Source organism: Rana temporaria, chromosome 12 (assembly GCF_905171775.1).
Source record: "Rana temporaria chromosome 12, aRanTem1.1, whole genome shotgun sequence".
NCBI classification, from domain to species: domain Eukaryota; kingdom Metazoa; phylum Chordata; class Amphibia; order Anura; family Ranidae; genus Rana; species Rana temporaria.
Genome location: NC_053500.1, coordinates 73223937 through 73246238, shown reverse-complemented (window position 1 = coordinate 73246238; position 22302 = coordinate 73223937). Strand labels below are relative to the sequence as shown.

Genomic DNA, 22302 nt, shown 5'->3' with positions numbered 1-22302 from the left:
TTCGGCTCTGTGTCGCTTTAACTGACGATTGCACAGCCGTGCGACGTTGCTCAAAAAACAAAATTGGCGTCCTTTTTCCCCCCACAAATAGAGCTTTCTTTTAGTGGTATTTGATCACCTCTGCGTTTATTTATTTTTTGCGCTATAAACAAAAATAGAGTGACATTTTTTAAAACTATTTAATATTTTTTACTTTTTGCTATAATAAATATCCCCAAAAGATATAGAAAAAAAAACTTTTTTCCCTCAGTTTAGGCCGATACGTATTTTTCTACCTATTTTTGGTAAAAAAAACAAACACAAAGTTTTTTTTCGTGACTGCGGCATTATGGCGGACACATCGGACAATTTTGACACATTTTTGGGACCATTGTCATTTTCACAGCAAAAAGTGCTATAAAATTGCATTGATTACTGTGAAAATTACAATTGCAGTTTATGAGTTAACCACTAGGGGGCGCTGTAGGGGTTATGTGTGACCTCATATGTGTTTCTAACTGTAGGGGGGCGGGGCTGGACTTGTGATGTCATTGATCGTCTTTCCCTATATCAGGGAACAGACGATCAGTGACACTGCCACTGTGAAGAACGGGAAATGTGTGTTTACACACACACAAACCTCTCCCCGTTCTTCCACTCCTGTGACCGATCGCGGGACACCGGCGGCGATCGGGTTCCGCGGTCTCAGAGCTTCGGACCGGGTCGCGGGCGACCCGCGGCTGGGCACTTAAAGGGGACGTGCCTGTGCCCAGCCGTGCCATTCTGCCGACGTATATCTGTGTTAGGCGGTCCTTAAGTGGTTAAATCTGTCCAGGAGTCTAGTGGACATCCCGGGTATGATAAAGTTTGGAACATAAAATTATAATATATAAAAAAAAAAATGTTTTTTTATAACAAAATAAATTTTACCTACAAATCACCATCGCTCAATTCTGCAACTGTTCTAATTCACCATTGCTGTTTTTTAGCTGGTCTAAAACCGCTTTTGGCGTAAAGGGACACTTTTTGGATGCCAAGGACAATCTCCAGTTTCCAGGCAGAAAGAATGAATATATATATTATATATAAAAAAGTGCATGCAGGACAAAGCATTAGGGACAAAAGGGAGTTGAAAGGGATTTGATACAGTAATGCAATCTCACAGATTTCAGTGTCCACCGGGCTCTGCCCCCATGCGTCTCGATGCTCGCAGGGAACGGAGTCCGGAATACAGAGCATTGGGCGGAGGTGCCGGCGGAGGACACAGCGGAGGGGAGGGACGACATACATTGCAGGATCCTGGGGACAAGGTAAATTACCAGTAACAGTATCCTGCAATGCAATCTTGAGGTTGGCTCTGGGATACCGCTAATGGTAATGAAAATTAACCCCGAGCCACACTCGGGATTACCACCAGGTCATGTGCGGTCATGCAACGCTGTACCCAAAATTAAAATTTATATAATTTTTCCCACACAAATAGAGCTGTTGGTGGTATTTGATCACCACGGGGTTTTTTATTTTTTATTACATAAACCAAAAATGTGGAAAAACAAACAATATTTTCTACTTTCTGTTATAAACATATCCAGTCAAATTTCCTCCTAAATTTAGGGCAAAATGTATTCTACTACATGTCTTTGATAATAAAAAAAAAATCCCAATAAATGTAGATAGATTGGTTTGCGTGAAAGTTATATAAACTTAGATACAGTTGTGCTCATAAGTTTACATACCCCGGCAGAATTTATGATTTCTTGGACATTTTTCCAGAGAATATGAATGATAAAACAAAAACATTTTTCACTCATGGTTAGTGTTTGGCTGAAGCCATTTATTATCAATCAACTGTGTTTACACTTTTAAAATCAATGACCCTGATCAAAAGTTTACATACGCTGGTGAATTTGGCCTGATAACATGCACACAAGTTGACACAAAAGGGGTTTGAATGGCTGTTAAAGTGGATGTAAACCCCCTCTCCTCCTTTCTAAACTACTGCCATAGTGGTTATCTATAAGGATATACATGCCTCCTGCATGTTTCCTTACCTGTCAAATGTTTCCCCTCTGTTTTGAGACCTGAAAAACTGCGGATTCTGTGGGTGGATCTGTTGTCTGGAGCTCGGTGGGTGGAGTTGTGATGTCAGTAGACTCCCCGCCCACCTTTACACTCCCCTTGTCAAAATGCATTTTTCTTACTGTATTTCTTACACTGAATTCTGCTATGAACACTAACATCCAGTCAAAATCAGGAAAAGTAACCACATGACTTCAGAAAAGGAGTGGGAATTGAAAAATAATGCCTGTCTCCAGGCTAGTGCATGAGATATGTAAATAACCTGTCACTCACAGCAAGGGGGCCGAACGGACCAAGGTTTTTCTCTGCAAGTCCGTTTTATCTCACTGAACAATAAAAGAGGATTGCTCCAAGCTGGATTAACTGTGTGGCAAGACTGGGCACAGATGATAGGAAATCTTATTCTGTACATTGTGACATCAAAAAATTAATTGGGGTTTACATCCACTTTAAAAGGGTAACCATCCTCACCTGTGATCTCTTTGCTTGTAGTGTGTGTGTGTATATATATATATATATATATATATATATATATATATATATATATATATATATATATATATATATATATAAAAAGGTCAATGAGTTTCTGGACTCCTGACAGACCCTTGCATCTTTCATCCAGTGCTGCACTGACGATTCTGAGTCATGGGGAAAGCAAAAGTATTGTCAAAGAATCTGCGGGAAAGGGTAGTTGAACTGTATAAAACAGGAAAGGGATATAAAAAGATTTTCCAGGAATTGAGAATGCCAATCAGTAGTGTTCAAACCCTAATCAAGAAGCGGAAAATTAGGGGTTCTATTGAAACCAAACCATGGTCAGGTAGACCAACTAAAACTTCAGCCACAACTGCCAGGAAAATTGTTCAGGATGCAAATAAAAACCCACAAATACCTTCAGGTGAAATACAAGACTCTCTGAAAACATGTAATGTGGCTGTTTCAAGATGCACAATAAGGAGGCACTTGAAGAAAGATGGCTGCATGGTCAAGTCGCCAGAAGAAAGTCATTACTACGCAAATGCCACAAAGTATCCCGCTTACAATATGCCAAACAGCACAGAGACAAGCCTCAAACCTTCTAGCACAAAGTCATTTGGAGTGATGAGACCAAAATTGAGCCTTTTGGACACAACCATAAACCCTACATTTGGAGGAGACAACAAAGCCTATGATGAAAAGGTACACCATTCCTACTGTGAAACACGGAGGTGGATTGCTGATGTTTTGGGTATGTGCGAGCCACAAAGGCACAGGAAATTTGGTCAAAATTGATGGCGAGATGAATGCAGTATGTTATAGAGACACACAATTAAGCATTAAAAAAAAAACGAAAAAAATAAAAATAAAAATAAAAACGTGATCTCGATTCAACCCCCTCCCCCCTCACGATCTGTATTGCAGAGTTTCCAGATTCTTTCATGTAACGAGTATAGAGACTTCTCTGCTCACTCAGCCGGTAGGCCAAGTTTTTAACAACATTGTCTGTGCTAGTAGATAACTAAAAACATTAGAACTCTTCCTTCTTAGATCAAAAAGGGATTAACTTCTGTGTGTAAATGCAGGAAGTTTAACCACTTAAAGTCTGAAACTTTTTCTGACATTTGTTTCTTACTTGGTTAAAATCAGTCTTTTTTGCAAAAAAAATTACATATATATAGTTAGTCGCACTGTATTTGCACAGTGGTCTTTCAAACACAATTTTTGGGGGTTAAATACACTTCAATGAATTAAAAAAGAACTAAACAGTAAAGTTAGCCCAATTATTTTTTTGGTTTGATGTGAAAAATGATGTTACACCGCAAGAGAATCGTGATATATCTTCTAAGCAAAAAATAAATTGTGATTCTCATTTTAGCCAGAATTATGCAGCTCTAGTATGTTATCAAAAAATACTAGAGAAACATTTGCATTCATCACCTAGGAAGCTGTACAACATGACAATGATCCAAAACACAAGGCCAAGTCGACCTGTCATTGGCTACAGCAGAATAAAGTGAACGTTCTGGAGTGGCCATCTCAGTCTCCTGAAATCAATATCATTGAGCCACTCTGGGGAGATCTCAAACGTGCCGTTCATGCAAGACAGCCCAAGAATTTACAGGAACTGGAGGCTTTTTGCCAAGAGGAATGGGCAACTTTACCATCTGAGAAGATAAAGAGCCTCGTCCACAAATACCACAAAAGACTTCAAGCTGTCACTGATGTTAAAGGGGGCAATACACGGTATTAAGAACTGGGGTATGTAAACTTTTCATCAGGGTCATTTGGGTAGTTTGTTGTCATTATGATTTATAAAGAGTAAACACAGTTAGGCTGGTTTCACACTGAGGCGTGCAGCCGCTGTGATGGTATAGCCGTGCTATTTGTAGCGCGGCCATACCGTCGTATTTACCGCGATATTCTGGCGCTAGCGGTGAGGTTTTAACCCCCGCTAGCGGCCGAAAAAGGGTTTATACCGCCCGCGTTGCGGGCGGTATTAGCGCGCTTTCCCATTGATTTCAATGGGAAGGCGCGGTATAGGAGCGGTGAACACACCGCTCCTATACCGCGGTAAAGATGCGGCTAGCAGGACTTTTGGTGCGCTCCTGCTAGCGCACCGCTTCAATGTGAAAGCCTTCGGGCTTTCACATTGAACACTGCAGGGCATGATTTTTCATGCGGTATAGCAGCGCTATTTTTAGCTGTCCGCATGTACCGCATGAAAAACGCCCCAGTGTGCAAGGGGCCTTAAAGTGGATGTAAACCCCCCAAAAAAAAAATTGATGTCACAATGTAGAGAATAAGATTTCCTATCATCTGTGCCCAGTCTTGCCACACAGAGTTAATCCAGCTCTGAGCAATCCACTTTTATTGTTCAGTGAAAATTTACAGACTTCCAGATAAAAACCTGTCTAAATAAGAAGTCCTTTCCGTCCCCTTGCTTCGAGTGACATACATTACCTCTCACAATGAACTGTGGATCACCCCCCATATTATGATAAACATCCAGGAATGTGCATGTGTCCAAGCTAGTGCACGAGATGTGTAAAAACCCTGTCACTCGAAGCAAGGGGACGGAAAGGACTTTTTATTTAGACAGGTTTTTATCTGGAAGTCTGTAAATTTTCACTGAACAATAAAAGTGGATTGCTCAGAGCTGGATTAACTCTGTGTGGCAAGACTGGGCACAGATAAGAAATCTTATTCTCTACATTGTGACATCACATCCACTTTAATTGATAATAAATGGCTCCAGCCAAACACTAACCATGGAGTGAAAGAAACGTTATTGTGTTATCATTCATATTCTCTGAAAAATGGCCAAGAAATCATAAATTCTGCTAGGGTATGTAAACTTTTGAGCACAACTGTATATACTGGAATTTTTATACTAGTAATAGTAGTGTTCAGTGACTTACAGCAGGAAATCTGACACTTTGTGGGAACTGACTAACTGCCACTGGCATCTCCAGTGACACCAATACAGTGATCAGTGGTAATAATATACACTAGCACTGTACTAATCTGGGGCTAAGGGTTAAATGTGCAACAATGTTTACCATGTGTAAAGTGTGCTGATTTTACTAAGGAACGTGTCGGTTTTTATCCCCTGCTTTGCCAGGAAACAAAAAAACTGCACATCGCCACTGTCAGAAGAGAGCTTTGCGTTGATTACATACACAAAGTTCTCTCCTGTCACTCGCGCCAGCGATCATAGGGTTCCAGCCATGAATCAGTACACACCAATTTCCAGCAAATCCAGTGTTGTCCTGCTGCAAGCCTCTCCTGCCATCCTGCTTTCTAACATCAGTAGTTGGTGTTCTGTCAATATGTGCCCGCCTTCGAAAAGTGCCAGTGCAGAAGGGCACCCCAGCCGAGTTGCCGATCAGCTGAAGTGTGGTCCCATAGCGCACATCATAGGAGCCGTTTTTTCGATGGGAGATACCATTTCTTGGCCACAATTTAAGGCTATGCAAGCAGCGGAGGGACACTGTTAATTGGCATATTGTGCCTTGCTGTTGCGCCGCGGGTTTACAGCGAGGCACAATCTGACAGCTACGGTCTCCCTCCGCATTTTGCATAGCTTTCAATTGTGCCCGTGAAATGGTATCGCCCCTCGAAAAAAAAAAAACTCCTATAATGTGCGAATGCGCTATGGTGCTGTCACTTCAGCTGGAGTGCCTCTCCGATCTGCGCGGGAACTTTTTGACGGAGGGCACAAATGTACAGAACACTGGCTGTCTCTTTCTGGTTTAGGAAACCAGACTCCAGATGAAGCGCTGCAGGTTCCTCCAGCTGTGATGTGCATATCCCAGGGGGCTTCAGAAGCAGAGGAGCCATCCTTCTCACCTAGGCCTGGGGGGGGCTAGTGTAAACATGAAAAGGTAATGGACAAGGATAGTACAATGGGAGCCTTCAGTCTTTGTGAGAGGGTCTGCTCCTACAAATCACTGGGAGCTTTTCAGGCCAAAAACACACTTGTTGGATCTTTGATGCTGTAGCAGTCCAGGTGCTGCCTCTACAGTGTCCTATGAGCAGGCAGGCCAAGATTGGAATGACAGGGAATAAATGATGGAGTCTTATAGAGGGACTAACATTACTATTGAAGTGCAGTGTATGGAGAGGACACAGCCTGTGTCTTCCAGGACTGGGAATAAATGATGGAGTCTTAGGGACTGCCATTACTATTGAAGTGCAGTGTATGTAGAAGACACAACCTGTGTCCTATGAACAGGCAGACCAGTCATGTAAATAAAGGAAGGCGCCCTATGAGGGGGAGGGGGGTTCCAGCTCTCTATTTACCTTACACGCTGAGAACACGCCGAGTTTCTCCAGCTTCTTGGCCCGGGGAAGGGCCCTGACCTGAGCTTTCCTTTGACTGGCTCTCTGCTGCTGGCTCAGCCCGGGCCTTGCCGGGTCACTGCTGCCCGAACTGCTTCCCGCCGCAGCCGTGGTGGTCGCGCTCTGTCCGCCGGCTGGAGACTGCAGACTGCTCCGGGACTGCGAGGCCTGTACCAGCTCAGCCATAGCAACGATGTACACCGCGCCGTCTATCAATAAAGCTGCCCGTTTCAATGGAGCGCAGGGCGCTGACACCGCGCATGTGCGAGAAGGGGATGCTGGGAAGTGTAGTCTGAGGAAAAAGGAGCCATCAGTCAGTATAGGAACCCAGTGGTAGTCTGAGCATTGGAAATACAAGCTCGGGCTCAAGAAGTAATGTGTGTTAGGTCAAAGCGTGAAAACATTCCAATCATAGTCTGCCCTATGTGTTTATCCAGTTACACTCCAGAGGCATGGGGTAGATTCAGAAAGAATTTACGTTGTCGTATCTATTGATACGCCACGTAAATTCTAATCTGCGCCGGCGTATATTTTTTCTGTATTCAGAAAACAAGATATGCCGGAATTTGGCTAAGATCCGACTGGCGTAAGTCTCTTACGCCGTCATATCTTAGTTGCATATTTACGCTGGCCGCTAGGTGGCGCTTCCGATTTACGCAAGGAATATGTAAATTAGGTAGATTCTCCGATTCAGAAACGTACATCCGCCCGGCGCATTTTTTTACGCCGTTTGCGTAACGCTTTTTCCGGCGTAAAGTTACCCCTCATAAAGCAGGGGTAAGTCATGTTAAGTATGGACGTCAGAAACGACCGAACAGCGTCGTAATTTACGTTGTTTACGTAAGTCGTTCGCGAATACGGCTGTACGTAAGTTACATTCACGCCGAAAGCATTAACAGTTTGCGGCGTAATTTGGAGCATGCGCACTTGGAAACGTTCACGTTCGGCGCATGTGCCGTTCGTAAAAAACGTCAAATACGTGGGGGTCACAATAAATTTAAATAAAACATGCCCACATCTTCCACATTTGAATTAGGCGGGCTTACGCCAAACCACATACGTTACGCCGCCGTAACTTAGAGCGCAAATTCCATATTCATAAAGAACTTGCGCCCTAAGTTATGGCGGCGTAACGTATCTGAGATACATTACGCCCGCAGAAAATTATGCCGGGCTATCTGAATCTAGCCCTATATGTGTACATCTATCATCTATCTATCTACACTAGGGGGCAGATCCACAGCCAGCGGGCGCAACTTCAATATTCCGATTGAAGTTACACCGCCGCAAAATTTCTACCTAAGTGCCCGATCCACAAAGCACTTACCTTGAAATTTGCAGCGGTGTAACTTAAATCCGTCCGGCGCAAGGCAGGACCAATCTAATGGGGCGAGTCCCATTTAAATTAAGCGCGCTCCCGCACCGGACGTACTGCGCATGCTCCCGACACGATTTTCCCGACGTGCTTTGCGTTACGTTACGCCGAGTTTTGTGAATCGCGACGGGTAAAAAAAGAGATGCGGCGGGAAAACATTTTTTTTAAAAAGAAATTTGACAGCGGCGGGGAAAAGACAGGTACACTTTTACATGGTGTACTAACTTTACACTTTGTAAAAGCAGCCCTATCTTTGCGACGGCAAACTAACACTTACGGAGACTTAACGAAGGGAAAAACCTTTGTGAATCTCCGTAAGTGCTAATTTGCATACCCGACGCGGAATTTCGATGAGAAATGCCCCCAGAGGCGGCCGAGGTACTGCATCCTAAGATCCACAGTGTCAAACTATTACACCTGCCGGATCTTAGGAATATCTGGGCCAGATCCACAAAGAGCCGGCGTAACGTAAAAATTCCCATTTAAGTTACACTGCCTTAAAATTTCTACCTAAGTGCCCGATCCACAAAGCACTTACCTAGAAATTTTCGGCTGTGTAACTTAAATTCCGCCGGCGCAAGGCGTTCCTCTTCAAATGGGGGCGATTTCCATTTAAATTAGGCGTGCTCCCGCGCCGGCCGTACTCCGCATGCTCGTGACGTCATTTTCCCGACGTGCATAGCGCAAAATTACGTTACGCCGAGCTTTGTGGATCGCGCCGGGTCAATAAAGTTGCGTCGGGAAAAAAAAAAAGATACGGCGGGAATTTTTTTTTTTTAAAACAAAAAAAAAAAACACGTCGCTGGACAGAAGGGTCTGCTTTTACAAGGTGTAAAAAAAATGCTGGAGCAAAGCGCGGTGACCAGGGGTCAAGTCCTGGGGGAAAAGTGTGGGAACTCCCACCCAAGATCCCCCACCAAAAAAAAAAAAATGATACGCTCATATGCATAATTACTAAACCGCATGTGTTTTTTTTTTTCGATCCACCGTACCTTAGTAATCCTTTGTGTTACTGCCCGCTTCCTGTATATGGATTCATCTGGTAGTGTGCGGGTATTCCGTCACTTCCTCAATGCCACAATGTCTCCTGGGAACAATGACAAAAGCTCCCAGGAGACATTGCGGCATTGAAGAAGTGACGGAATACCCGCACACTACCTGATGAATCCATATACAGGAAGCGGCCAGTAACAGAAAGGATTACTAAGGTTCGCCTGCCCCTGACATTGACTTGTGCTGGGCATCGCCGCTTAGTGAAGGATTGGCTCGGGCTGCTCGAGGCTGCTCTTGTTCTGCAAAGGGACTAGAAAAAAGTGCAGGGACTCCGTTGCCACGCGTTCCCGCAGGACTTGAGCCCTGGCGGTGACGTACAACCGCACTATAAAGGGGAAGTTCCATTTGGATGGCGCCATCCTTTGGGCTGCTTTCGTGTTAGTAAAAGTTTGGTGAGAGACGATTTGCGCTTTTCAGTCTTCGTGCTTTTCAGTCTGTTACAGCGTGACGAATGTGCTATCTCCATTACAAACGGTAGTTTTACCAGAACGAGCGCTCCCGTCTCATAACTTGCTTCTGAGCATGCGCGTTTTTTTTACGTCGTTGAAGCCTACACACGACCGTTTTTCACGTCGTGAAAAACGATAACGTGAAAAATTAGAGCATGTTCAAAATTTTAAATGCCCATTTTTCACGTCATGAAAAAATGCTCTGGAGCCTACACACAATCGTTTTTAATGACCAATTTAAAAAATTTAATTTTTCACGTCATGAAAAACGGTCGTGTGTACGCGGCATTAGTCCGTAGGGTTCAATATTAAGTTGGCCCACCCTTTGCAGCTATAAAAGCTTCACCTCTTCGGGGAAGGCCGTCCACAATGTTTAGGAGTTTGTCTATGGGAATGTTTGACCATTCTTCCAGAAGTGCATTTGTGACACCAGGCACTGATGTTGAGCGAGAAGGCCTGGCTCGCAGTCTCCGCTCTAATTCATCCCAAAGATGTTCTATCAGGTTGAGGTCAGGACTCTGTGCAGACCAGTCAAGTTCCTCCACCCCAAACTCGCTCATCCATGTCTTTATGGACCTTGCTTTGTGCACTGGTGCGCAGTCATGTTGGAACAGGAATGGGCTATCCCCAAACTGTTCCCACAAAGTTGGTAATATGAAATTGTCCAAAATGTCTTGCACGGCGGGGGACCCAATGCACGTGGCCGGCGGGCACAATCACCGGCGGCCACGCGTGATCACAAGCGCCAGCAGGGGGATTTGTGTATGTAAGCACACAAATCCCTGTGCTGTCAGAGAGGAGCCCCGCTAGTGGCCAAAAAATGCAGCAAGAAGGATGGTAAAGCGCCACTAAAACTGGCATCGCTTTACCACTAGAGGGCACCAGCCCCAGTGTGAAAGTAGCCTTATGGGCCGTACAGACGACCGAACATGTCTGCTGAAACTGGTCCGCAGACCAGTTTCAGCAGACATGTTCGGTCGTGTGTAGGCCCGAGCGGACAGGATTCCAGCATACATTGGCCCGCCGAGGCCTTTTCCCAGCGGGCAAATATTCCTGGACTTGTTTTAAAACAGTCCGCTGTAATCCTGCCCGCTCGGACATGTTCGGTCGTCTGTACAGACCTACCGTACATGTCCGAGCGCCCGCCATCCCTCGCATGCATCGAATGACTTTGACGCATGCGTGGAATCATTTAACTGGCAGGGCCGCCCACGTCCCCGCGTCATCGTCGCGGACACGCCCCGCGTATTGTTTACGCGCGGATTTCTGTACGATGGTTAGTACAGCCATCGTACAGAAATCCCCGGGCAGACATGTACGGTGAAAACGGTCCGGCGGACCGGTTTCATCGTACATGTTTGCCGGTGTGTACGCGGCCTTACAGGTACAGTTGCTCCAGGCAAAATCTGATTGCCTCTTCCTGGGGGACCAGGAAGGATTTTTTTCCCCTACTGGAGCAAATTGAAGAATGCCCTGCTGTTTTTTTTTGCCTTCCACTGGATCAACTGTGTGTAAAGGATTGTGTATATGGGATTTTTTTTTTTGACCTGAATGAACTTGTGTCTTTTTTCAACCTGACTATGTAACCCTTTTAAGTGTTGAATGGTTTGTTTCATTGCTGTAACTGATACATTCTGCTGGACAGCTTGTTATTTTGAAAAATAACAGATATACTGGCTGGATCGCCAAAATAAAACAGGAGAAAGAAAGCCTAAAAAAGAAAACGAATGCAGCCATCACATCTAATGCCGCGTACACACGGTTGTTTTTCGGCATGAAAAAAAAACTGATGTTTTTCAGCATGTCCAAAAAACAAAGTTTTTCCAACTTCATCATTAAAAACAATGTTGCCCACACACCATCGTTTTTGAAAAATGATGAACAAAGCGCAGTGACGTACAACACGTACGACGGCACTCTGAAGAGGAAGTTCTATTCGCCTTTGGGCTGCTTTTAGCCGATTCCTTGTTAGTATAAGACGATTCGCACTTTTTTGTCTGTTACAGCGTGATGAATGTGCTTTCTCCATTATGAATGGTAGTTTTACCTGAACGAGCGCTCCCGTCTCATAACTCGCTTCTGGTAGGGTGACCACATTTCCAAAATGCCATTCAGGGACACACCCCCTCTCTCACCTTCCCCCAAAAAAAGTTGAGGGGGCGGGGGGAAATGTAGTCTCGGGGTTGATGACGAATTTGGCGGCGGCTTATTTGTTAGGTTAATGTGCCACTTGCCACCAGATGCAGTGCCGCTTGCCACCCATAGCCTGCCACCAGATGCAGTGCTGCTGTCACTCCCTCTGCATGAGCCCTGTGCAATGAAGGAAAGGAGTGGGGTCACTTTCTGGGGAGTGAAGAAGTGAAGATCACAGCATTCCCTGTTGCTTGCTGCTGGGTGCCGGAGAAGGAGGAGGTGCCGTGGTGGGTGGGGAAAGCAATGCTGCACTAGGTGCAGGCCTCGCTCCCGGCCTCACTGTCTGAGATTAAATTGTCACTAAATTGGTGGTTGCAAGACGCCAGGCAGTGCTGGCCCTAACAACCAGTTCCAGAAATGTAGTTATTAGTTAATAGGGGTGGCTGTGTCCCCAATTTCATTCCGGGACACTGTATTGTCCCGGAATAAAGGTGCCCGGGACCCAGGACAGACATGTCAATTCCGGGACAGACCCGGGCAATCCGGGACATGTGGGCACCCTAGCTTCTGGGCATGCGCGGGCTTAAAACGTCTGTAGCGCTACCCCCGCAGGAGCCGCTGATTTGTTGTTGGGATCGGCGTATTAAGTTACCTTAGTGTTGTCTAGGGGTGCAGTTGGAGAACAGAGTATTGAGCGAATGTCCAGACAGTGAATAGAGGTTTTCCAATGCTTTATTTCCAGGCCAACACGGCCAACATCAACCTCATATAGGAAGAAAAGGTTGATGAAGAAAGAGGGAGAACTTTGCAGTATCAGGCCTGGATAAGAATCGAGCAATCCTGCTCTCAGTAGTACCAAATTACAGTTCGTTGCACTCTAGCCAGAGTGAGTAAAGTGTCCCCGGACAGACTTCTGCCACAAGCCTGGCAGCCGAAGTGTCACTTAGATTGCTGGGAGGAACAGGTCTCTCTCACAAACCCGGCTCTAGGGCCTCTGCCACAGGCCTATTACTTTGAATGAGCTAAATGGACGAATAGAGCAAATCCTCCCAGTAGGTTTTAGCATTGATCACCGGGTGACAGCAAAGCGTACCTGTCAGCATTCCGGTCACTAGATCCCCGATTGGTTTGTTCAAGCCCTGTTGGATAACCTGCCTGCGGGTTCTCCTCAAGCCGACCCCCCAATCGAACGGAATCCAGCCTGGGATCCTCTCAATAGAACTGGGGCCCCTCTCAGCAACGTAGAGCTCTGCGTAGTATTTGACCCCGGCCTGTAAGGCCATCGCCGGGGTCCGTTGGATGCACGCACCCTAAAGGTGGATGCCGCACCTGGAACCCGCGGGAAGAACCAATAAAGATGGCGTCTGCCACAGATATACTCTCCCCCAGCATGCTCCGCAAGGGAAAACCCCTCTAATTGGCTGCTGGGGAAAATTACTCTGCCAGAACCCCTCTAGTGCCACCTGTCGCCCAGGGGTGGAAACAACACCCCTGGAGCGCAGGCTGACCTACAGGACATTTCTGGAAAGACAGCAGTCCAAATTTGACAAATTGTGAATGGGAGCAAGAATAACTCTCCCATTCCCCACTAACTTTAGCGTAGTGCCCATACTGGAAGTAAGGGGGCGCTACATACTCCCCCCACTTGAATTGACACTATCCCCAGTGTCCTAAGCATTCAAGCCTGAATGCTAGCCTGATACCTGCTAAACCAGACAATAAAAGAAGGACAGACAGGATTCAAACTTTGCATTACAATATGACATCATTTAAATAGCAGGAGACATACAAACATACACAACCCTATCTATCTAGCTGCCCATTCTCTTTAGTGTTGATAGTAGGTGGGTCCAGAAAAACCTGTATAGGAAACATATAAAAGCATACAAAATACACAATACACATCCTGATGTATCAATATACATTTCTATGTATGTACAACCTCCAGGGTCAGATTTGAAACTGCACGCTCACGTCTGAACGCAAAGTTTCCAGTCCTCCCCAAGAGTCCTAATGTAAGTGCTTGAGCATATTACTCTATTTGCAAGAAATATAAAAGTATAAGACTTAACATTTTTGCCCTGCATAGTGACGTTGCGGTCAGTGTGCTGGTACTGCGGCAGTTCAGTTCACGTACACAGAAGTAGCAGTAAAAGGGAAGTGAAAAAGGGAAAATAGTTATTTTCCTCGCTGAATCTTCCTGTACTGCTGCGGTGAAGTTGGCAAGGACCCCATCTAACTGACTGAACCCAAACCCTTCCCAAGAGTTCTTCACAAAATTGTCCATGTGGATCTGAAGGAGCAGGGGCGTAGGGGAAACTTGGAGAAACAAACTGAACGGGGCAAACCCTTGTCCAAACTTCTGTTCAAGGTGAGTAGGCCAGGCAACACACCCTCTGGCCCACTCAGTCACACAAAAAGGGCCCGGCAACTCAAACATCGGGTGTCCGCATAGGACAGGCACATCACAGGTTAGAAGAGCGGTGAGGAAAAAAAAACACAGCCACAGACTCACCAGCTCCTCAAGATGGGCATATTATGCCAGACTCGCAGAGTGCACCCCGGGTAGGGCGCTTCTTCTTCCTCCTTGAGGCCCCAAATCCCCCAAAGCCTTGCTGCTCGGGGAACCAAGGCTCAAAAAGATGGTTGGGAAGATCACCACCCATCGTAGAATCGCCCGACCAGAACTCAAAGTCTGAGGAATCCTCCAGCGGGGAGGTAATTTTGGCCCTCAGGCAGGACAGCCGCCAGGTCAGGTCGGTAGGGCAACTTCCATTCACCCCCGCCGGGTGGTCAGGGAGGTGGCAGCAACACATCTAATGGAGGCCGCTCCAACTGATACGGCCTCCCAGGTGGTCACAGTCCCCGATTTTTCCGCCCCTTCGGATGCCGAGAGTTCCGGCCCTGGAGCCTCTGCCTCCGCGGTAACCGCTCCGGAGAACCAATCCACCGAGCACGAACTGCCCATCCATCCGGATCCCAGTGTCTGTCAGCGGCACCCCAGGTACGGTAGTCACGGAGAGACCCCCCGGAGTGGTCGTCGGGCGTCTCAATCCGTTAGGCTCAAAGCAATTTTCCAATGAGGCAGACATTCTTTCCGCAATCCGTTCTGCACAAGGAAAATGGTGGTTCTGACGATTTGGCGTGAAGGTGGGCGTTTCTTTCCTTCACTTGGTGCGAAACTGTACCCACGTCTCACGCAGGGGAGGATGGCTCCTCCCACTTGAAGAACTTGTCCGGACACGTTGTAGGCGCGTGCTAGGCTGCACATACGCTCAAGCTTAGCGATGCAAGGTTAACTCCCTCGTAGCCAAACAGTTCAAGCACACAATACTGAACACTCTTCGCTCCTTAATAAATGGCTACTCACAATCTCTGTTGTCAATAGTAACAGCCGAAATCCCGGACGAGCCCCCACATGTAGCGTTACCCCCGCAGGAGCCGCTGATTTGTTGTTGGGATCGGCGTATTAAGTTACCTTAGTGTTGTCTAGGGGTGCAGTTGGAGAACAGAGTATTGAGCGAATGTCCAGACAGTGAATAGAGGTTTTCCAATGCTTTATTTCCAGGCCAACACGGCCAACATCAACATCAAATAGGAAGAAAAGGTTGATGAAGAAAGAGGGAGAACTTTGCAGTATCAGGCCTGGATAAGAATCGAGCAATCCTGCTCTCAGTAGTACCAAATTACAGTTTGTCGCCACTCTAGCCAGAGTGGGTAAAGTGCCCCCGGACAGACTTCTGCCACAAGCCTGGCAGCCGAAGTGTCACTTAGATTGCTGGGAGGAACAGGTCTCTCTCACAAACCCGGCTCTAGGGCCTCAGGCCTATTACTTTGAATGAGCTAAATGGACGAATAGAGCAAATCCTCCCAGTTGGTTTTAGCATTGATCACCGGATGACAGCAAAGCGTACCTGTCAGCATTCCGGTCACCAGATCCCCGATTGGTTCGTTCAAGCCCTGTTGGATAACCTGCCTCCGGGTTCTCCTCAAGCCGACCCCCCCAATCGAACGGAATCCAGCCTGGGATCCTCTCAATAGAACTGGGGACCCAGTAAGTCACTGGGGCCCCTCTCGGCAACGTAGAGCTCCGCGTATCATTTGACCCCGGCCTGGAAGGCCATCGACGGGGTCCGTTGGATACACGCACCCTAAAGGTGGATGCCGCACCTGGAACCCGCAGGAAGAACCAATAAGGATGGGGTCTGCCACAGATATACTCTCCCCCAGCATGCTGGGGAAAATTGCTCTGCCAGAACCCCTCTAGCACCACCTGTCGCCCAGGGTTGGAAACAACACCCCTGCAGCGCAGGCTGACCTACAGGACATTTCTGGAATGACAGCAGCCCAAATTTGACAAATTGTGAATGGGAGCAAGAATAACTCTCCCATTCCCCACTAACTTTAGCGTAGTGCCCATACTGGAAGTAAGGGGGCGCTACACGTAGTTTTAGCCCACACACAATCATTTTTTACAACCCGAAAAACGACATTTTAACCACTTAAGGACCGCCTAATATAGGGACGCACCATCAATGATGTCAGACCTACAGCCACACCCCACAACAGTTGTAAACACACTTCAGGGAACACATAACCTTCAGCGCCCCCTTGTGGTTAACTCCCAAACTGCAACTGTCATTTTCACAATAAACAATGCATTTTTTGCTGTGAAAATGACAATGGTCCCAAAAATGTGTCAAAATTGTCCGAAGTGTCCGCCATAATGTCGCAGTCACGAGAAAAAAAAAAAAAAAAAAAAAACGCTGTTCGCCGCCATTAGTAGTAAAAAAAAATAATAAAAATGCAATAAAACTATCCCCTATTTTGTAAACGCTATAAATTTTGCGCAAACCAATCGATATACGCTTATTGCGATTTTTACCAAAAATAGATAGAAGAATACGTATCGGCCTAAACTGAGGAAATTTTTTTTTGATATATGTTTTTGGGGGATATTTATTATAGCAAAAAGTAAAAAAATATTGAATTTTTTTCAAAATTGTCGCTCTATTTTTGTTTATAGCGCAAAAAATAAAAACCGCAGAGGTGATCAATTACCACCAAAAGAAAGCTCTATTTGTGGGAAAAAAAAGGACGCCAATTGTTTGGGAGCCACGTCGCACGACCGCGCAATTGTCAGTTAAAGCGACGCAGTGCCGAATCGCAAAAAAGGGGCCTGGTCTTTTACCTGCATTTTGGTCCGGGTCTTAAGTGGTTAAAAAACGATGTGAAAAATGCAGCATGTTCAAATTTTTTTTTTGTCGTTTTTCAGAAGCCAAAAAATGATGTGAAGCCCACAACATTAAAAGCTCACAACACCAATCGCATTCTGCGATCCACCAACCAAAATCTACTCCAGATACCCAAAGCCAGAAACAAGTCCAAAGGAGAATGAAGATTTGCGGTCCAAGGACCCAGACTATGGAACGCTCTACCAACCACCATCCGATTGGAGGTAAACCACCTGGCCTTCAGGAGAAAGATCAAGACCCATCTCTTCTGAGGGCCCAGGGAATGGATACCAAGCGCCCAGAGGCGATTCAGTTTGCATGTGTTGCGCTATATAAGTTTCTCACTCACTCGCACACAATGATTTTAAATGACTTTTTTTAAAAACGTCGTTTTTTTTCATGTCGAAAAATGACGTGTGTATGCGGCATAAGAATTGGTAAGCTGCAATATAATTGTTTGCTTTTGGGTTTATGATTGCTTTAACCACATCAATACAAGGTTACACCCCTTTCTTACCAGGCCATTTTTCAATGCTGTGATATTTATGCCCCCTACACACGATCGGAATTTCCACCCTAAAGGTGGGTGCCGCACCTGGAACCAGGAACCTGCGAAGAACCACGCAAAATGGCCTCTGCCACAGAAATACCCTCCCCCAGCATGCCCCGCGAGGGAAACACTCCTCTGATTGGCTGCTGGAGAAAGGCTCCTCCGCCTGGACCCCTCTGACGCCACCTGCCATCCAGAGATGGAACTACATCTCTGGAGCACAGAATGTCCCACAGGACAGTCCAGAACTGGCAACAGTCGAATTTAACAAATCAATACGGATGAGAGCAAATAACTCTCTCATCCCCCAACTAAATTTGACATCGCACCTGTACTGAAATCTACACAGGCGCTACACACTCCCCCCACTTGAAATGACACTGTCCCCAGTGTCCTAAGGCATTCAAGCCTGAATGCCGGCCTGGATCTGCTAAACAGTAAAGAAGGTAAGAAAAGAGAGAATAAAAAAAAATTGCATAACTTTGAAGTACAAATATTAGCTTCCTTGAATACTATAGTAAGAACTATGGCATTACACAATACTACAATAAAACAATATTATACACATCCCTAGCTATCTATTGTGCCCCAGTCTCCGACAGTGTTGATAGTAGGTAGGATCATTAACCTGCAAAGAAACAAAGGAACATACATACAAAATATATATACTCTAATATATTAATAATTTTCCTATGTACAATCTCCAAGGTCAGAATTGAAACTGCACACTCAGGCCCGAGCGTGAAATTTCCCTTCCTCCCAGGGAGATATCAGTAAGTGCTAAACATTTATTTTACTCTGATGCCGCGTACACACCATCACTTTATGTGATGAAAAAAAAACGACACTTTCTGTGAAGTAAAAAATTACGTTTTTGAAACTTCAATTTTCAAAGACGAAGTTGCCTACACACCATCGTTTTCTCACAATGATCTTGCAAAGTGAGGTTACGTTCACCACGTTTTACCATTGAAGCTCGCTTCATAAGTAGCTTCTGGGCATGCGTGGATGAAAAAACGTCTTACAAAACGAAGTTTTTTGCTACACACGGTCAATTTCTGTGAAGTAAAAAGTGCACTTTTGAAAAACGACACATAAAATTGAAGCATGCTTCAATTTTTTTTGGTCGTTTTTTACAAGACATAAAACGACGTTTTCCCCCACACACGGTCAATTAAAGTGACGTTTTTAAAAACGTCATTTTTTTTCATCACATAAAGTGATGGTGTGTACGGGGCATGAGCTGCAAGAAACACAACATATACACATTTAAGTCCTGCAACAAAAAAACGTTGCAGAGCACTGCCCCCTAGCGGTCAGTGTGCTGGTACTACACGGCAGTCCAATCAAAAGGTACAGTACATCAGGAAAAGAGAAATGTAGAACAGAGCATTTCCTTTGCTAAATTTTCTTTTGGTGCTGCAAAGAAACGGACAAGACCCTATTCTAAATAACTGAGATAAACCCAACCCAAAGTTCTGCACACGCACCAAGATGTGGATCCGGGAGGGGAATAAACAAACAAAAACTTGAATAGGGGGAAAGGTCCTTGTCCATAACTTTTTCAAAAGCAGCAGGTTCAATAGTGTAGGCCTGTGGCCTATTTGTAAAAACGTGGGTCTGGGAGTGAGATAATGTCTCCTCTCGCATTGGTGGAAGTTACTGAGAAAGCCTGATCATCTCTCCCAGGGCATTTCAAAACCACCCGGTCACGAAAAATATGGCATCCCCAGCTCCACTCCTTTAGGCAACGCTCAAACCTGGGATTCAAGTGAGCAAGGTTCAGATCCGTGCCCTTGACGAACCGGGGTACATTCAAGTGGGACCATATCTCATCATGGCCCCAGCTCTCCCGTTCCCGGTCAACTTCCAGAAGGATGGCGGGTGGAACATATGGATATTCCCATCCATAATCGGCAGCAACTTTGCGCATCACCACGCGATGCAACCGAGCCAATTTGGGTAGCAGGCGTGGGTCTCCGCATCCCGGCAGGACAATAGCGTCCGGTGCCCGTTTAAGTGTGGGCACAGCAGGGGGCAGGGGAGCGGTGAGGGTAGGAGCAGGAATAGACTCACCAACTCCCCAGGTCAGCTGCAGGATGCTTGGGTTCAATGCGTCGGACCCACGCGGTGCGCTCCAGCCGGATCGTTTTTCGTCTTGTGTGGGGGGCCCGAAAGCCTCCGTAGCCCTGGGATTCCGGAAACATGGGTTCAAACAAATGGCCGATGGTCTCATCATCAGAAAGTGACTCCAGTTCTGAGGAGTCGTACTCCTCCGCGGGCAGGTAACCGCAAGCCTTGGATGGGTCTCTTGGCCAATCCGGTAGACGGCGGGCAGGTAGGCCTCAACCGTAGCCGCGGGAGGCCTGTGCAGGGCCCTCTCCAATATCAGCACGCCACATGGAGACCGCACTGGTTGTAGTGGTCTCCGGTATGGCTTCGGCCTGTGTGCTCGTCACACAGGACACACAGTCTTTTTGGTCCGTTCCGCCCAGTTCGCTTACCTCCAAGGAACGGGATGGTGAGGCAGCGGTTAGCAGAGTCAGGGTGGACGAGACGGTGATGATCTCTGGGTCAACAGCCTCCGGCTCTACGATCTCCACCGACGGGGAGGGTTCTGGCCATGTGGCTTCCTCCTCCGCGGTAACAGTCTCGGAGATCCAATTCACCAGGCACTCCTGGGGAGCTTCAGCAGGCGACTCAACAGATCCTCCGCTGGAGTACAGGACGAATTTTCCTTCCATCTTCATCCGGCAGCGGCAAACATGGTGGAGACCCCCGGAGCAGTCATGGGGGGCCTCAATCGCTGAGAGGCTCCGGGCAACAGCGAGGGAGCGGACATCTCTCACGTGGCACTCTCTCTCGTAGGACTTGCAGCGAAAGTTTTGGCTTGGCGCGAAAACTTCACCCTACATCTCACGCAGGGGTGGGTGACTCCTCCCACGTGAAAAAAACAAAAACTTGTCTGGGCTTGTTGCAGGCACGCACTCCGCTGCACGTACGCCCAGACTTGTCTACCTGAGGTTAACTTCTTCTTCACCGCACAGTGAACACCCGACAATTCCTTGCTCTTGCAATAAAATTGAACTCACGGTTCCATTGCCAGAGGTAACAGCCGAATCCCGGACGAGCCCTACGTGTAGCGCTACCCCCTCAGGAGCCGCTGGTTAGATTTGGGATCGGCATAATTATGTTACCTCTGTATTGTGTCTAGGGATGATGATGTTGATGCAAAGCAGTAACGGAATGTCCAGATAGCAGGGTGACGTTTTCAGTGCTTTATTACTGGTCCAACATGACCAACAATCAACTTGAGGTAGACAGAATAGGTTGGTGAAAAGGAGAAAACTTTGCAGATTCAGGCTATGGATAGAAGAAGCAGTCCTGCCTCCAATGATCAATCTTACTTCGTCGCCACTGCAGGCGGAGTGGGTGTAGTGCCCCTGGACAGGTCCCTCTCACAGGCCTGGCAGCCAGAGTGTCACTCGGAACAGTTGGGAAGGAACAAGTCTCTGCCACAGACTTGGCTCTAATAAAACTTAGGTTTTGTAGTGAGACCTCTGCCACAGGCCCAATACTTGTGAATATGGACGATAGAGCGAATCCTCCCAGTAAACACAGTTTTGCCTGAATCCTCCTCAGGTAGACTTAATAGCTTGGGTCACCGACTGACAGTTTGCAGCATACAACCTGTCAGTGTCTGGTCACCCAGATCCCTGATGGATGGTCTAAGCCCTATTGGATCACCTGCCTCCGGGTTCTCCTCAGACCGACTCCCCACCGAACAGCACAACTCGCTTGGGATCTTCTTGATAAAGTTGAGGGACCCAGTAAGTCACTGGGGCTCCTTGGCAGCATCAGTTGCTCCGGGCCATGAGGGCCCAGAGTCAGGAACTCCGCGTAGAACGCGCGCCCCAGCCTGGTAGGCCATAATCTCCGGGGCCCGTGATGTGCGCACACCGTAAAGGTGGGTGCCGCACCTGGAACCAGGAACCCGCGAAGAACCACACAAAATGGCGTCTGCCACAGAAATACCGTCCCCCAGCATGCCCCACGAAGGAAACACTCCTCTGATTGGCTGCTGGAGAAAGGCTCCTCCGCCTGGACCCCTCTGGCGCCACCTACCATCCAGAGATGGAACTACATCTCTGGAGCACAGAATGAACCACAGGACAGTCCAGAATTGGCAACAGCCGAATTTAACAAATCAATACGGATGAGAGCAAATAACTCTCTCATCCCCCAACTAAATTTGACATAGCACCTGTACTGAAAAGTACACAGGCGCTACACACTCCCCCCACTTGAAATGACACTGTCCCCAGTGTCCTAAGGCATTCAAGCCTGAATGCCGGCCTGGATCTGCTAAACAGTAAAGAAGGTCATCCCCCAACTAAATTTGACATAGCACCTGTACTGAAAAGTACACAGGCGCTACATGTGTATGCTCCATCGGACTTTTCCTGTCGGAATTTCCGCCAACAAAAATTTGAGAGCTGGTTCTCAAATTTTTCAACGAAAAAAATTCCAATCGGAAATTCCGATCGTCTACAGCAATTCCGGCGCACAAAATTCCGACGCATGCTCGGAAGCATTGAACTTAATTTTCTCGGCTTGTCGTAGTGT

At 46.8% G+C, this 22302-nt stretch overlaps 1 protein-coding gene across 1 annotated transcript in view; it reads right to left on the bottom strand.

Annotated features, from left to right (window-relative positions):
* KAT2A (lysine acetyltransferase 2A) overlaps nt 1–7139 on the bottom strand; it is a 77502-nt gene extending 70363 nt beyond the window's left edge. The window contains exon 1 of the mRNA XM_040330159.1: nt 6844–7139. Within this exon, the coding sequence (XP_040186093.1) occupies nt 6844–7068 (225 nt within the window). The 5' untranslated portion in view covers nt 7069–7139. The remainder of the gene's footprint in view (nt 1–6843) is intronic.
* Between the last annotated feature and the right edge of the window lie 15163 nt (nt 7140–22302).